Consider the following 16,828-nt stretch of genomic DNA (forward strand, 5'->3'; position numbering starts at 1 on the left):
AGTTCCCCAGGAGCCCCATCGTAAATGCACCAAACAATTCCTAAAGATTTTCCGAAACACTACTCTGTCGATAAATTGCAACAGTTTGAATTAGCACCAAAGCTTTAAGAGCTCTCCAGCTGTCACCTGGAGACTGGCAACAGCTTGTCTGGAGTGTGGGCAGTATGGCATTGTATCTGTCTGAGGTCCCCCTCTTCCTCCTCCTCCTCAGACCCCACCCTCAGCAGGCTTCATCCCTAAAATATCCTGGAAGTTTTCAACCTGGAGTTGGCAACCCTATGTCCTTTCCACGCAACCATCAGCCAACCTTTATCTGCCTGTCTGTCTTACGTTTTACATCCCCCCCCCACAGCCTCTGGCTAGGGAAAGGGCAGTCTTTCCATGCAGTGGGAACCAAAGCAGCTGACATCATTCTCCTCTCCCCCGTATGATCCGCACAACTACCCTATGAGGTATGTTAAGGTTGAAAGTGTGTGAATGGTCCATAATCCCCCAGGCAGCTTTTAAGTGAGGACATATGTTACCTCAGAATACAGCAGTTCCCATATGCAACTGAAAATTCCAACTGCCTTGCGGGGGGGGGGAGTTTGAGGTGTGGAATGGAGTGAAGTCCAATCAGCTTCCACATGCAAAAGACCTTGAAACGCTGGGCGGGACTGCACAAAGCAGCCAGTCAACCCAGCCAGCGTCTTCTGAGTGGCAGTTCTTCCGGCCAAACACTAAAGGGGCCAAATTTAGAACGTTGCAATATAGAACGTTGCTATTCAATTATAATAAGGGAGAGATATTTACACAGTCCTTGTAGTCACTCCAAAACAGGCTGTTAGTCCAACAGGGTGCTACGCCAGGCATCAGTAACCATGTAGGTCAGTCAATGCACAGTACACGGCAGGATATATACAGCAGTCAGCCAATCACAATACAATTGCCGAGTCATAGTAACTCCATACAAAGCTGATATATAAGACGTATAATATAAGACGTGCCACATTTCCTGAGAATTTCCTTTGCCTTCAGCATGTTTAGAACCAATAAATTTGTGTCAAGGGCCCAGTTTGAAATTTAACTGTGCAGAAACCAACGTGTTGAAATAAATAATTTCACAGCTCTCTGTTTCGTCAGCCATTTATTTCCACTCAAATGACTCATGCTGTCAGGATCCAGAATCTATGTGAATGTTCCATTGTATAGCTGTTTTACAAATCAATCCCCCCCCAATATATGGAATTGCAATGGGTTAGCCAGAACCTGTCTTCAGTATGACTATTCCTGCCTTTCTCAGCATCCTTTTTGGCACGCATAGATCATTTCAAAATTGTACATATACTGGTTTCATGAAATCAAAGCAGTGATTACTTTCAAAATCTCAACAGTGAGTAATCAAAATCCGTCATACATTTCAGGGGAATGCTGGGGATGGGGGGAGAGGGGGAAAGGAAAAATAACTTCCAAAACTAATTCAGTCTTTGAGGTCCAATAGTTGCTATTGTACCACAGCCTTTAGAATCCCTCGAATAACCTTGTAACTCATCAACTGCTGGTTTTCTTTCGGAAGAAAGCAGGGCCCCCGTTCTGTCACATAAGCATAAGGAAATCGAAGGACCCACAGTCCGTCAGGAGGAAGAGTTATCTCTTGCTTCTCAGGGTAAAATATCGGGCAAGGAGGGGGCCCTGGTTGGACCTGGAAGGGGTGGGAGTGGAAAGAAAAGCAAGCAGAAAATAGCGTTAGTGACTCCAACAGGTGAATTTAACAAAGCTATTTTAATTCCCCCCCCCCCCCTTTAACAGAAGGACAGGAGTGAAGGTGGCCTGGTATAGCCCAGACTCATCAGATCTTGGAAGCTAAGCAGGGTTGGTAGTTGGATGAAAGACCACCAAGGAAGACCCCGCAGAGGAATGCCATGGCAAACCACCTCTGCTTCTCACCTGCCTTGAAAGCCCTTTGCTGGGGTGCCATAAACAGTTGCAATTTAATAGCACTTACACCAACAGAAGTATACAAACAAAAGAAGCCGCCTTATGCCAGGTCAGAAAACTTGACCCTCTAGCTGAGCACTGTCTGCTCTAACCGTCAGCAGCTCTCATGCAAAGGAATGCTCTCCCTTGCATCTGCCATCTCAGATCCTTTAACTGGAGATGCCAAGGACTGAACTGGAGATTTTCTGCATGCCAAGCACATGCTCTCCCGCCAAGCCACAGCCCCTCCAGAGGAAAGGGCTACACCAAGCTTTACTTGGTGTTGCTGCATAGACACATGAATGCACACGAAGCTGCCTTAATACTGAATGAGACCATCAGTCCATAAAGGTCAGTATTGTACACTCAGACTAGCAGCGACTCTCCGGAGCCGCTTGTGGATGTCCTTCACATCATCTACTGCCTGGACCTTTTTTAACTCGAGAAGCCAGGGATTGAACCTGGGACCTTCTGCATGCAAAACAGCGTCTCTACCACTGAACCACAGCCTCTCTCCAACAGATTTGACAATTCAGACACCGTATCACTTGCTACTAATAACTTCTGCCCCCATTCGAGTGTTTCAGAGCTGCTGTAACGTTGCGAAAGTCACTTCAGTTTAACACTGTAAAAAGTTTTTTTTAAAAAAAGTACAAACTCACCGAGATAAACCAAATTGTTCCTCCCCACCAATGCAGCACAGTGGCTAGGGACCTTAGATGAATTGTGAGCCAGTACCCAGACAGGAGGGCCTGGCGGGAGATGATCCATGGGGTCGCGAAGAGTCGGACTCGACTGTGCGACTGAACAACAACAACAACCCAGTACAAACCTTCAGTCAGCCATAGGCTGCCTTCTTTACAGGGCTGTTGTACGGATGACTAAGATAACATATGTGGAAAGCTCCGAATACTCCAATATGATATACAAAACACGAAGTATATTTTATTACTGCAGAATTGGAGAACATGGGAGGTTTCCGGTGGAGGATTGGAGACACTTGTAGCATTGGCTCTGATAATGCTAAGTACTTTTTAAATTTTAAACACCTCAAAGACTCTCTTTTCTCAGCTGATTATTTACTATTCCTCCCCCTCTCTGATAGACTTGAAAGCTCCGAGGACAAAAGTCTAAATATTTAACATTGTTTTTTACTGCAGAATTGTGATACCATTCAGGTGTTAAGACAGTGGTTTTCAAGCTGCCTTTACACATGGACTGTTTAATTAGTAATTCCTGCATATCTGTCATGGAATCCTGGCATGTGGCAGAAGATTCTGGGGCGAATTGGAGGGATACCATTCAGTTCCCAGTCTAGCCTGATTTCGGAAGCAAAGCAGGGCTGACCCTGGTTAGTACTCAGATGGGAGACCACCAAGGAAGTCTAGGGTTGCTACGCAGAGGCAGGCAATAGCAAGCCACCGCTGAGCATCTCTTGCCTTGAAAATCCTCAGGCTGCAATAAATTGACTGCGACTCGACGGTACTTCCTGCCACCCATTCACTTTGTATCCCACCCTTTCTCCAAGGAAATCAGGAAAACCTGAGCATTTCCATGGAACAGTTTAACAACTAGTGCTAACAACAAAGTCATTTCTTCTTCTGCAGTGGTCATACGCCACAGCAAGGAAACCCCTTCAGTCCTTCCGTAACAGCACCCATCTTACCTGCGGTGTCAGTATTATCTGGAGAGGCGCATCGGGAACCACAACAAAAAGTCTCATCAGCTGAGCGTAGTGTGGTTTCAGCCCTCGCCCCGGGTTGGATGACAAGATGTACAAAGGCATATCGGAGTTGAGAGCTTTGATGGCCGATTCTTTCGGTCCCCCTCCCATCACCTTCATGACTTTCTCCGGCCCGGAACACATGAACCTCCGGCCGCGAGCATCTTCGTACTCAAACCCCACAAAGGCACGAGCCACATCGTCCCGACGCCTTCCTCTCCCCATGACGACCGCGCTTCTCTTCCCGGGAATGGCCTTGTTGGGAGCTGGCCAGGAATTAGTGTCCAGGTCTCCCTCCTCTTCAGTCCTTGTCCTGATCACGATGTCCCAAGGCATCAAATAGTTTGTCCCTAGGATGAAGCCCTGCTGGTCTAAGCCAGTGTGGAAGTTGTAAGCCTTGGCAGGGCCGAGTTTCACCAGTGACCAGCTGGAAAATTTGGGCAGAAGACCCTTTGGGCAATTCGAGTGGAGCATCCCAGGGAGATACTCCACCGTGGATGCCTGACGGTCTACCAAGCTTGGCCTCTTTTCCCCTTTGGATTCTGCAGCCTGCCCATGAGCCTCTGTGGTGTCCCCTCCACCTTGTGGATCCGCAGGGTAGGTACCCAAACTATCTGTGGACTGGCCCAAGCTGAGAGCTAAGCTCAGGCTGGTGCTTTCGCCTTGAGTTTGCGGCTCCTTCTCCTTCAGTTTTTCCACTTCCCCTTCCAAAGGGCTGGCCGACGATTCATTCTTGGCCGGGGCCGGGTCTGGTGTACTCGGCTGAAATATGGGGAAGTTGATATGATCCAGTTTGCCGCAACATTTCTCTTCCAACAGCTGAAAGGGGGCAATGGGGGAGAAGAGGTAATATGTTAAAAATTTTCAATAGAGAGATAACTATGTTCCCAGCAGATAGATCAAGGTGGGTAGCCGTGTTGGTCTGAAGCAACAGAACAAAGTTAAGAGTCCAGTGGCACCTTTAAGACCAACAAAGTTTTATTCAAGGTTTCGTGTGCATGCACACTTCATCAGACGATGAAATGGAATTCCATATCATAGTTGCATATACAGGAGTGCTTTGTTAAATCAGCACGTAAAATAGTGAGGACACTTTTTTTTTAACAGATCCCCCCCAGATGAACTTAAACAGATGATTACCAGGAACTAAACTTGTCATTCTTTTGATCTGTTTTTTTTTTTTAAAGTGTCCTCACCAATGTTCCCGCTAAGCTGTGGAGTCTCATGAGCAAAAATTCTACTTTGTGAGCTACTGGCATTAAAGTTGTGACCGAGCCATTTGGCACCTGCATAAAATAGTTCACTCTGGAGCCATCCTTCCTGAGCTAAGACAAAAATGTGTGAGCCAGAGGCAAAAAAACTGTGAGCTAGCTCACACTAACTCAGCTTAGAGGGAACACTGGTCCTCACTATTTTGCATTCTAATTTAACCCGTATATATACAAGTATGATCTGTAATTCCATTTCATTGTCTGACGAAGTGTGCATGCACACAAAAGCTCACACCTTGAATAAAACTTTGCTGGTTTTAAAGATGCTACTGGACTCTAACTTTGTTCTATGTTCCCAGCCGCACAAAGATCCCCAAGACACATCTGCATAAATGGCTGTTTTCCTTTCTCTCCTCCAGACAGCATTCTGCTTGCCATTTACAACCCCCAGTAAAAGTTTCTCTCTTCGCTTTCTCATTCTCAGACTGATCTCTGCTTGGTAAATCCCCCCCCCCCCAATCACTACGATAGGGCTGTGAGGTAAGGTAGGCCGAGAGAGAGAGTACAATTTGGTCAAAATCATCCAGTAAATTGTGTGGCTCAGCAACAGTCCCATAGCCAGAAATTTTGGGTTGGTGGGGTGTGGGGAAATTTTGTGGGGCAGCAGGGGAGGGGTCCGATCAGCTGGAGGACCAATTTTAATGCCACAGGAGGGAGAGGGGCAGCAGCTGCTGTGGGCCGTGCCTCACATTTGAGGGGGCAGAGCCCCAAAATGCACCACTGTAGCTACGGGCCTGCTCAGCAGGGATTCGAATCTGGTCTCAATGCAACATTGTCCACTACAGAAGACTTGTCCCTTATGTGTCCCGCCAGACCTGAATTTTTATTTTCTTTTACAGCTCCTGGCTGCTGCAGATCCCTTAGAAAATAGACCACCTGGCCCAACAGAGCAGTGAGAAGCCCTGGACCAATTATTCCCTTTGGAAATTGTACATGTGAGGAAAACACTTTACATGTCCTGCAATTAGGCCCCTCTGCTTCTGTTCCTGCCAATCTAGAGGCCGGTTGACAGGCTGATTTGGAGACCGTCTCTTTACACTACCCAAAAGCCCACGGTTAGCAGCCACAGCAGCTTCTGTACCTGATAGTTTCAGAGGGTGGCCATATTGGTATGAATTAGAACACCAAGTTCAGTAGCACCTTAGAGATGAACAAAATTTTGGGGTATGCGCTCCCTTCATCAGATACAGCTCTTCTCCAAAGCTCACACCCTGAAAATCTTGTGGGGCTCAAATCTAACTGTTCTATGACTGACTAACCGTCAGCTGGATATTGAAGTCACCATCAATTACCGCAGCTGAATCTCAAGAGCCACACTCATCTATTACGTAGCTGTGGTAAGCCAACAGCCACGAAGCACCTGTTTGCAAAGTATTTCAGTCTCCTTTGGGGGCTACCTAGGAACCACAGCCAGGAAAACAGGTAACCCAAAGTGCAACACAAAGATAAACCATCCTCTCCCAATGCAGGCTGCCCCCTTTCCTTAGAGACATCCCACTCCCCCCGGCTCCAAATATGTCTGCCTTGCCTCAATCAGAGCCAGAGCCTTTTCAGCTCTGGCTTAAAGGACTTTCCCCCCTTGCTAAAGCAGAACTTGCTCCATCAAGAATAAACGTTTCCCTTTAAAGCAGCAAAACACAGGGACATTGTTTCAACCAAGTGGTGAAAAGCTACAGCTACAATTTTATTAATATTACAACAAGCTAATTATTTTTGAAATTTAAAAAGTCATCTTACAGTACAAGAAGATATTTCAACCTGTACTATTTCAAAAGAGTACTATTTAATCTTCCACTCAGAATACTCACTATCATGGTTGTTTAATGTCTGTGAATTTAAAGTTTTACAAGAGCTGCAAAGTGGGGGTATAAATGAAATAAATGAATAAACTGGACAGCCATCTGGATAAAAAGCTGGGAAGACAAAGGATTCCTGCAGTCAGGAAACTCCCTACTGCTTGGGGGGAAAGACTCCTTCTCACAAAACACCAGCCATGGACTGCTACAAATAACCGTGCAAGGGGACTGTCTGCATTACCCAGACTGAAAACCATAAGCGGCTGTGGGCAGGAGTGCCTTTTACCAGTGTCACCCAGTTAGCCTGCTGTAGCCTGTCCTGGGCAGAAATTATTTGGGTGCTGTAGCGATCCTGCCTACCTGCCTTATGTCTTAATTGTTGTTTTCAGGTTTTCATATGTTTATTTTAACTTCTTTTTAATGATGTGTTTTTGTTTGGTTTTAATGGTTGTTAAGATGGCTTTTTATTATGGCACTTAGTCAACCAAACTTCACCGTCTTTCATTAAGTTCACTAGCTGTCCTGAATTGTGAATTGAAATTAAAAAAAATTAAATATATTTCATATTACATATTTTACTTACATTGTAGCCCTGACCTGGATGGCCCAGGCTAGTCCAGTCTTATCAGATCTCAGAAGCTAAGCAGGGTTGGCCCTGCTTAGTATTTGGATGAGAGATCTCCAAGGAATACCAGGGCTGTGACACAGAAGCAGAAAACTGCAACCCAACACTGAATGTCTCTTGCTGTGAAAGCTCTATAAAGTCACCATAAATCGGCACTTTACACACACACCTACCCACGTTGTATGCTGCCTTTAGCTTCGTAATGAAGAAAGTCAGCTAATAAATGTTTTAAATAAACAAAACAATTACAAATGTTTTTGATTTGTTAGGTGCCTTGCTGGCCTTGATGAGGGCAGAAAGGCAGGGTATATGTTTTGTAAATGAATAAATAAAAAGCCACATTTCTTTGTCAAAGGATGGAGACTCAAGGTGCTAGTCAAGGAACAGAGAAGTCGATAAGCAGATTACCTGATAGAAATCATAATTTGCTGCTTTGATGTCAAAGGGATCGTCTCTGGGTGCCTGCTTCCTTCCACAATTGCAGGCCCCAGTGGAGCGAGCACGGCTGTTGTGGTACAACACTGGTGGGTTCCGATCCGGTTCAGGTTTTTCCCCTTTGAAGTGAAGCCAAACAGAAAAGTATTTGTTACTCCCCTTTGGAAAACTCTGCCAGCTTCACTTGACTCTTACATTGCATAGAATTCAACAGCCTACAATTTTCCTACAATTTTTAAAAGCAAGTTTCCAGTGAAAACACAGCCATCTAACAAGACCAAGAATATTTTTTCCTAGAAGCAATGAGAGAGTTCTGGGTGAGCATTTGCAGCTATAGTTGTGTTGTTGTTGTTTTTTTAAAAAAACTGTATCACCACAGATATTTTGTACTGAACCTTGAGTCGTTAAGACAGGCAAGTTTAAAGATCTAATTTAAAAAACTGCCAGAGGTAAAGCGAGTTGGGACAATGCCTACCACGTGCAACCCACGAGGTTTTATGATGAGCAGCTCAGTGGTACAGCATTTGCTTGGCCTACAGAAGGCCCCAGATTCAATCCCTGGCATCTCCAGTTAAAAGGATCAGGTAGTGGGTGACATGAAAGACCTGAGACCCTGGAGAACCACTGCCAGTCTGAGAAGACGATACTGACCTTGATGGACTGATTATCTGATTCAGTATATGGCGGCTTCATGTGACTCCCAAAAACTTATGCTGAAATAAACTTTGCTAGTCTTTTGTCCCACACATCTCACCCCTGTTCTATCCAAGTTCCCAGGAAGACCTGATAAGTTCCATAGAAATCTCCTTCTTGGAGACCGATCTAGAGAGACCACCTCTAAAGGGGCCATATTCTGTGCTGACACTTTGTCCATAAGAAAGCAGATATTCCAAACCTTTTAATAATGTCTAATGTATAATCAATTATATCTATTTATTTATATTAATATTAATTCAATTTATACCCCGCCCTCCCCGCGAGCGGGCTCAGGGTGGCTTACAGCATTGGCACCAATTGCCGATAAAACCATAAAACAGTACAATACCGATAAATTCCTAAAATCATAAGGTGCTATTACTTATACAGTTCATTGCTTGCGGTGGCATGCTAGAGATGTCGACAACTGCTGAATTCTGGCTCAGTGTCGTCCTGAATCACTCGATGGTGTGAGCCAGATGTTAAAGCTGAGGGCCAGGCCTGTTGATGGTAATAGTGGGGGCGGCTCCTAGTCGAAGGCCTGGTGGAAGAGCTCTGTCTTGCAGCCCTGCGGAACTGTAAGAGATCCTGCAGGGCCCTGATCTCTTCTGGGAGCTATGAATTTTAATTCCTGTATATTAATTTTACATTTGTATGTAAACTGTGCTGGTAAACTGCTTGGCTGGTTTTCAGTCACAATAAATGTTAACGAAGAGTTTTGTTAGTCCTTAAATCAGAGGTGTCAAACTCATTTGTTATGAGGGCTGGATCTGGCATAAATGTCACTTTGTTGGGCCGGGCCATGTGTGCCATAAAATGTAATGCCAGGCACCGGAAATATAAACTTTATAAAGGACACAGGCAAACCCAATTGACAATATTATTTTTACTCAAAATACAAACAAAAGCAATTGATTTCTAGCAGTGAAAACAACTGATTTACTGGGGAACCTACAAAAGCCCCAATAAATGTATTTAATAATATGCAAGACTAAGTTTTTTCCCCAAGGGATACCATGAAAGGGGGAGTACCTGACATTTCCGTACATACCAGTTGCTTGCGGGCCGGGTAAGACCCCTGGATGGGTCGGTTCCGGCCCCTGGACTTTATGTCTGACACCCCTACTTTAGATTTTTTATTTTGCTGCTATGGACCAATGTGGCTATCCAGCTGGAATCCATTAAGCTGTGAAGAGTTTAGCAGACATTGGCTGCATAGTTTCCTTCCTTACAATGTTACCCATAAACTAGATTTGCGGGCATAGCCCTTCGTAAAGAAGAAGAAGAGATTGGATTTATACCCCACCCTTCACTCGGAGTCTCAGAACGGCTTACAAACTCCTTTCCCTCCTTCTCCCCACAACAGACACCCTGTGAGGTAGGTGGGGCTGAGAGAGCTCTGAGAGAAACTGCTCTTGAGAGAACAGCTCTTATCAGAACTATGGCTTGCCCAAGGTCATCCAGCAGCTGCAAGTGGAGGAGTGGGGAATCAAACCCGGTTCTCCCAGATTAGAGTCCATGTACTTAACCACTACTTAATAATAACTCTCCAAAATTCTGGCACCTATATAAAAAGGGGTGGGGGAGTGTGATGTAACCATCCCCCTAAACTAGAGATTTCCAACATGGTGCCCACAGGCATCACGGTGCTCACTGACATGTTTCCTGGTGCCACCAAGTATTTTTAGAATGTGGGTGTAGCTAGGTTGGGGGGCTTGGGCCCAGCAGGGCTTCGGATTGGCTGTTCTCGGAGATCTGATTGCCTGAGCTGCTTCTGTAACAGCTGCCACCACAGCATCAGGATCTTCACCGTATGACTCAATTAAGCTGTGTGTCTACACGACAACACTTCTAAACACTATGTTCATTTTAAAAGGCATCCCATTTAACAGAGCTTCTGCCTGAAATGTTGAAGAGTTACTGCTCGAGTTGAGCATGGTCTCACCCCCCTGGCATTGTGTGGCTAGCTCTGCCTCCCTGGCAGCCATTTTGCAGTTCGACCCACCGCCCTGTGTCAGAATTCCAAAGGTGCCTTTAGGCTCCAACCGACTGGGGACCCTTGCTCTAAACTCACCTGATTTAGGGAGCAAATGAAACTTGTGCACGCAGTGCTGGTCAGTCAGACTCCTCTCTTCGCACAGCTGGTGGCCGTTGCTCCAAAACTTGTAGCAGTCTTCGTGCAGCTGCAGGGCGTACTTGTGAAAAGCCGGTCCCCGGGCATGTTGGCTGTACACCCGCAAGGCCTGAGCCAGCTGGTTCTTATGCACCGTCATGGTGTAGTTATGCGGCAGGTTGGACTGGTATGCACTGTGGGCCATCGGCAAGGCCTTCTGGCAACGGTTCTCCGAGAACTTGGTGTCGATGTCCAAGTAGCCTTCCAAGACTTTGATGCTGCTCAAAATCTTGGAAGTCAGCTCCCCAGCAACAGAAGAAGGGTCACTGTCTTTGCCTTCAATTGCTACTTCATACAGTTTCAGGGCAGTGGCCACCCACTTCTGGTAAGTAGGAAGCTCGAAGTGGGACGGCTGGGGGTTCCTGCCCACGCTGTCATCGAAGCCCTTCTTGCCAAGGACAAGCTCAACGTGCTGGAAAAGGAACTCTTTCAAGGTGCAGTCCACCAGCTGGCCCGAAGAACCAGAGCTGCTGCTCTCCACGTGGAAGGATAGCTGCTGCCGCCCATGGCGCATCATCTGGTACCTCCTGGGCCCGGTCAAGGCAGGCGTCAAGATGGACTCCGCCTCTCGGGCCGTGCAGTTGCTGCGGAGCTGATCCAGCAAGACTGCAATGGGGTCGTCGCCCTCTTGAGCTCCGCCCGTCACGATGTAAACGAACGCCTGGTTGGCCGGGACGGTGAAGAGGCAGTTGATGCTCTGGTTAGTCAGCACCCGGCTCTTGCGGAAGATGCGGTAGATCTGGTCCTCCAGAGCGTGCTGGAGCCTCCTCTTGGGGGAGTGCTTCTTCGGGGGAGGCTTCTCCAGATGCCCACAAAGCTCCTGCCCCCTGCCCGGAGAGGGCTCCACTTTGAGGGCCCCGTTGAGTTGGAAGAGGAAGAGAAGGCGGGGCGGGCAAGGCCGACAGTTGAGCTTCCAGTCCTTGCCGACGGGGCAGTCCTTGATGGCAGACTTCAGGGAGGGCAGCACCTTCTGCCGCAGCCCGTCCAAAGCCCGGAAAACCCGGTCGTAGGTAATGTCGAAGGAGCACGTTGGGTGCACCATCAGCAGGATGTGGCAGACGGAGAAGAGGTACAGCAGGCTGAGGCAGTGCAGTTTCTCCTGGTGCTTCCAAAACTCGTGGGCCTCCGCGTGAGGCAGTGGGGAGCCACCTTGGGCAGGGTGCCCCCCTAGGCCCCCAGGCACCCGGCCATCCCCCATGGCATCGAGGTCCCTACAGGCTTGCAGCAGCTGGCGGCTGTCGCAGATGGAGGTGAGCACCAGGTAGAGCACCTTGCACTCCGGGCTGTAATAGGCTTGCAAGAGGTTGTAATCCCCCTGCAAAGAGGAGGAGGAGGAGGAGGAAGAAGAAGAAGAGGAGGAAGAAGACGAGGAAGAGGAGGAGGAGGAGGAGGAAGGCGCAGGGGACTCCGCGGCCAGCTCGACGCCTTCCCCGTCCGCCGGCCTGGCCTCGGTCTCCCGCTGGAAGAGAGGGAACACTTGCCTGTCGCAGACCGTGTTCACCAAGGCCGCCTTCTCGGAGCAGAGCTGCAAAGCCGTTTTGCCAAAGATGCCCACCACGCACACCTCCTCTTCCTCCGCGGGGGAGGCCACCCCGGGCCCGCCGCCACCGCCACCGCTACTGGTGGGCGTGGTGGCGGGGCTGCCCCCCTCCGTGGTGGTGGCGCTACCCCCCTCCGCCCCGGCCAGCAGCAGTTCCCGCAGGTTCACCGGGCTGCGCACGGGCGTCGCGCCCACCATCCTCGCGGATCTGCAACGCGCTTCCCCAAGAGCGGAGGTCCAAGGCTTGGAAGCGCGGGGCTGCGGGGGACGACTGCGCACGCGCGGGGAAGAACGCGGCAGCCAATCAGTTTCCGCGGAAAGAAATTGATACATTTTCGCTCTAGAACTTCCGTGGGGGGAAGGGATTCATGCCCGCGCATGCTCAGTTGCCTACATGGAAGTGGCTGGTCTTTCTACCGCCCTTCCCCTGCCAGCGCTCCGAACCGCATGGAGGGTTGCCAACTCCAGGTTGGGAAATTCCTGGAGATTTGGAGGTAGAGGAAGGACCTCAGTGGGGCATAATGCCGTACAGTCCATCATCCAAATCAGCCGTTTTCTCTCGGGGGACTGATCTCGGTAGCCAGGAGGTCACTTAAAATTCTGGGAGATCTCCAGGCATCATCACCCTAGAGACTATAAAGGATGACTCCGTTTGTTAAACTAAAAGAAAACGAAGTACTGCTTGGTATATATGTACATATGTGTATGACAGGGCTGTGGTGGCTCAGAGGTTAAGATGCTGAGTGGGAAGGTCGGTAGTTCGGCAATTCGAGACCCGAGTGCCACGTGACGGAGTGAGCTCCCATCTCTGGCCCCAGCTCCTGCCAACCTAGCAGTTCGAAAGCAAGAAACTGCAGGTAGATAAATAGGTACCGCTTTGGCGGGAAGGTAACAGCGTTCTGTGTGCCTTGGCGTTTAGTCATGCCGGCCACATAACCACAGAAACGTCTTCGGACAGCACTGGCTTTTCAGCTTGGAAATGGAGATGAGCACCGCACCCTAGAGTCGGATTCGGCTAGCCTTTGAGCAAGGGAAACCTTTACCTTTTATGCGTATGACAGCCCCTAGGCCTGGGATCTGTGTTCTGGGACTGAAATGACATCCCTGAGTGGAATGAGGATCTCCTCTGGGATAGATCACCCCATTTACTCTTTTTCTCTCATTTTTCATACATTCATGAGGGCTGAATCAGGTATGGGCGGAGAGGTCTGGGTCTGGAGCTCCCTGTGATTTTTTTTCCCAACTCAATTCTGAGGCACATAGACCTATCATGGATATATATATAGGCCTTCAGGTCACACCTGACTTATGGCAACCCCATGGGGTTTTCAAGGCAAGAGACATTCGGAGGTTGTTTGCCATTGCCTCCTACCAGGCCCCACCTTGAGGTTGGCAACCCTAGAGAGAAGGGCTTGGGAGGTAGATCTGAACTGGCTAGCTGGACTATACAGAAAGCACCGGCCATTCAGGTAGTCTGGTCCCAAGCCAGGGCCTTAAACGCAAGAGCCAGTGTTTTGATCTTGTGTTGTGCTTGGAAACAGGTGGGGATCAAGCACAGGGGTGACAGAAGCATCCCTGCATCCAGCTTAGCACCTGACGCTTAACATTTTTGTTGCAGGAAGATCTTTTGCATCACTAGAGTGCCTACAGCAATTGTGCAGAATGCGTATCACCATAATGCAAATCAGTCTTCACGTACAGACACACAGCTGGTTCTGACTAGGGCACATCTCACCCAATCCTCCCTCTAAGCTGTGGAGTCTTGTCAGCAAAAATTCTACTATGTAGTTACTGGCATTAAAGTTGTGAGCGAGCGATATTGGCTCCTGCATAAATTAGTTTGCTCTGGAGCCATCCTTTCTGAGCTAAGACAAAAATGTGTGAGCCGGAGGCTAAAAAACTGTGAGCTAGCTCACACTAACTCACCTTAAGAGGGAACACTGGTCTCACTCTGCCTTCTGTCTCTCGCCAAATGCTGCTGGTAAACTCTTAAGCAAGAAGTGAAGGTCCACATCCCCCTCTCCACACAGAGACACCACCTCTAAACATAGAGTTTGGTTCCTCAGTTATTACGGACAAAAGCTAAAAATAAAACGTCTTCCCATTAATGGGTCTAATCCTGTTTAAAAGCTATTTCAGCTAGTGGCCACAGTATCCTGTAGCACTGAATTGCATTCATTAATTGGGCATTCTGTAAAGCAGTAACTGTCACCATTGCATCACCGAAGAACTGCTGGGGTGCCATGAGAAATATAGTGAAGTTTCCTAATTGCCCGAAGCAGCCATTCACAGAAGAGGCTGGTTGTTGTGACTGTATGATTAACTGGCTGTATGATTAACTCTTTCCAATCAGCCTCCACTGTCGGGGGGTGTTCTGCCTGCCTTTGAATTAGAAATGACTGAATGATCCAATCAGTCCTAAGTTTATGAAGAATTACTGTGCTCAGAAGGGGCTGCTTTATAACTCCGGGCCCAGGGCCTGCATAGCTGTGGGTCCACCTCTCTCGCCGTGTTCCACTGGGGCAGCTCTAGTATATCTCTCCATGTGGGATTATGGTTGTGGTTCACATCTCTGCCCTCCTTGAGAGCTCCCAGAGAGACTGGCACTGCGGAAAGCAGGGTAGCCCTGCTATATGACAGGCGCATCACCGGCATACCCCAAAGGCCAGGCCTCGGCCAGAAATAACCTTTTTCCTTGGGAGTACTGAAACTATGCCCCCCTTTCCTCTGTGCCCCAACCCATTCAGTGATTTGATTTTTGCCAACAACAAAAAAATGATGACTGGCAAAGGTTAATTTTCTAAACCAACAGCTCCCTTGCAAACCCGTGTTCCTTGAGTGAGACATCATACTCTTTAATGTACAATTCAGTAACTTTAAAAATTACTTTTGTTAGCTGCTTTCAGAAGATACTTGACCACAAAAAACAGACACATACTACCAAGTTGACGATGCAAATGATGGCGGTGGTGGAAAGTTCTGTCATCACAGCTGACTTACGGCAACCTTGTAGGGCTTTCAAGGCAAGAGCTGTTCAGAGGCGGTTTGCCATTGCCTGCCTCCACATCACAACCCTGGTATTCCTTGGAGGTCTCCCATCCAAATACGAGCCAGGGCTGACCCTGCTTAGCTTCCAAGATCTGACAAGACTGGGCTATTTAGTTCAGGGCATACAAATGGATTGCAGACCAAATTAAATCTGGTTCAAAAGAACATAAGAAAGAGCCCTCCTGGATCATACCAGTGGTCCATCATCCTGTTTTACACAGTAGCCACCCAGTTGCCCCCATATGGCCAATTAACAGGACATAGCAGCCAAGGTCTTCCCCTGATGTTGTCTCCTTGAACTAACAGTCAGAGGTTTACTGCTTCTGAATGAGGAGGTTCCCTTTAGCCTAATAGCCACTGATGCACCTCTCCTCCATCAGTCTGTCTAATCCCCTTTTAAAGCCATCTGTTAGTGGCATAATTTGGATCTAATTAATCCCATTTTTCTCCCATCAGACACTCATTCTAAAAAGATTAACCTGTTTTATGGCACAACACACACACAGACACGCCTGCATCACACAGAGATGCCCATTTTGATATGATGGATATAAATTCTGTTCTCAGGCTCACCACTCCATGTATGAGCCTGCAAAGGTGAGGTGCCTGGTTACTAGAAACAGGGATTTTTCAGTGATCCTCCCCTTTTGAGGCTCACCTAGCACCTACTCAACTTTTAGGTGCCAGCCCAAAACACTGCCTTTTAGCTAGGCTTTTAACATATGGTCCATTTTTTAAGGTAGCTTTTGTGGCTCACTTCTAGCCTGTAGATTATTTTAGGGCACTGGTTTGGAATGTAAAAATTGAGGGATTTTTAACCAAAATTGGGATAGAAAGTTTAATTCCATTCCCCGGTGATGATTTATTATTATTACTGATTAAATTTATATCCCGCCCTATCCCATGAGTCGTATATTCTATACCCCACTTATTCTTCCTGAGGGTGTACTTGCATCCCCATTGCTTACAGCCATGATTATAACAAAAATGCTTCTGAGCATGTGCAAAATGCCTTTAGGCTACAGTTGTTCACTGCAGGAACAGGATTTCACAGACCTGGCCATGCTCACGGGATCTGTGGATGCTCTTTTTAAACCTGCGCACAGGAAGAATGCTAAGCATTTTGCAGTTAGTACATTGTCACAGCCCAAAGACACTACCAGCACGTGCTCAAAGGCACTGTTTCCTCAAGTGCAAAAACAAGCGAGGTGAGAACAATATTTTCTGACACTGTGACTAGCCCCGTTACAAAGCTTGTGCTCAGCTTTATCATGAAATCTTATCCTTACCTCCCATTTTGTAGTTCTGTCTACCCAGGTGAAGCAGCTTGTCATAACCCAAAATCACTCTGCATAGGCTCAGAGGCACTGTTTGCTAAGGTCCTGGGCAGACCTCTAACACTGCTCTGAGTTCTAAAGACACACAAATTTCTCTGGGTTTACAAATACCAAAGTCTTGAAAAATAAGTTTGAAAAAATTATATTTACAGCAGAGAAAACTGAAAATCTGTTCACATACAAAGCTACCCAGAGAGGTTGAAGTGAGTCCAAGACCATCTAGTGGTG

General features: G+C 47.6%; 1 protein-coding gene across 1 annotated transcript; it reads right to left on the reverse strand.

The window, feature by feature from the left end:
* Positions 1 to 1,127: 1,127 nt before the first annotated feature.
* SMG8 (SMG8 nonsense mediated mRNA decay factor) lies at positions 1,128 to 12,474 on the reverse strand. Its single transcript, XM_015424166.1, has 4 exons — positions 10,577 to 12,474; positions 7,780 to 7,925; positions 3,623 to 4,498; positions 1,128 to 1,681 (listed from the first exon to the last, which is right to left on the reverse strand). The coding sequence occupies exons 1-4, from the start codon at positions 12,411 to 12,413 to the stop codon at positions 1,484 to 1,486; spliced, it is 3,057 nt and encodes a 1,018-aa protein (XP_015279652.1). The 5' UTR covers positions 12,414 to 12,474; the 3' UTR covers positions 1,128 to 1,483.
* Positions 12,475 to 16,828: the final 4,354 nt, after the last annotated feature.

Source organism: Gekko japonicus, unplaced genomic scaffold (assembly GCF_001447785.1).
Source record: "Gekko japonicus isolate JY-2015 unplaced genomic scaffold, Gekko_japonicus_V1.1 scaffold1359, whole genome shotgun sequence".
In the NCBI taxonomy this organism is placed as follows: domain Eukaryota; kingdom Metazoa; phylum Chordata; class Lepidosauria; order Squamata; family Gekkonidae; genus Gekko; species Gekko japonicus.

Excerpts from the sequence above, each read along its gene's own strand:
- SMG8 (XM_015424166.1), bottom strand. The coding sequence starts at position 12,413 with ATGGTGGGCGCGACGCCCGTGCGCAGCCCGGTGAACCTGCGGGAACTG. Across the intron at positions 7,926-10,576 it reads TCATTTGCTCCCTAAATCAG|GGGAAAAACCTGAACCGGAT; the intron begins GTGAGTTTAGAG and ends TTCACTTCAAAG. Across the intron at positions 4,499-7,779 it reads CAAATTATGATTTCTATCAG|CTGTTGGAAGAGAAATGTTG; the intron begins GTAATCTGCTTA and ends GCCCCCTTTCAG.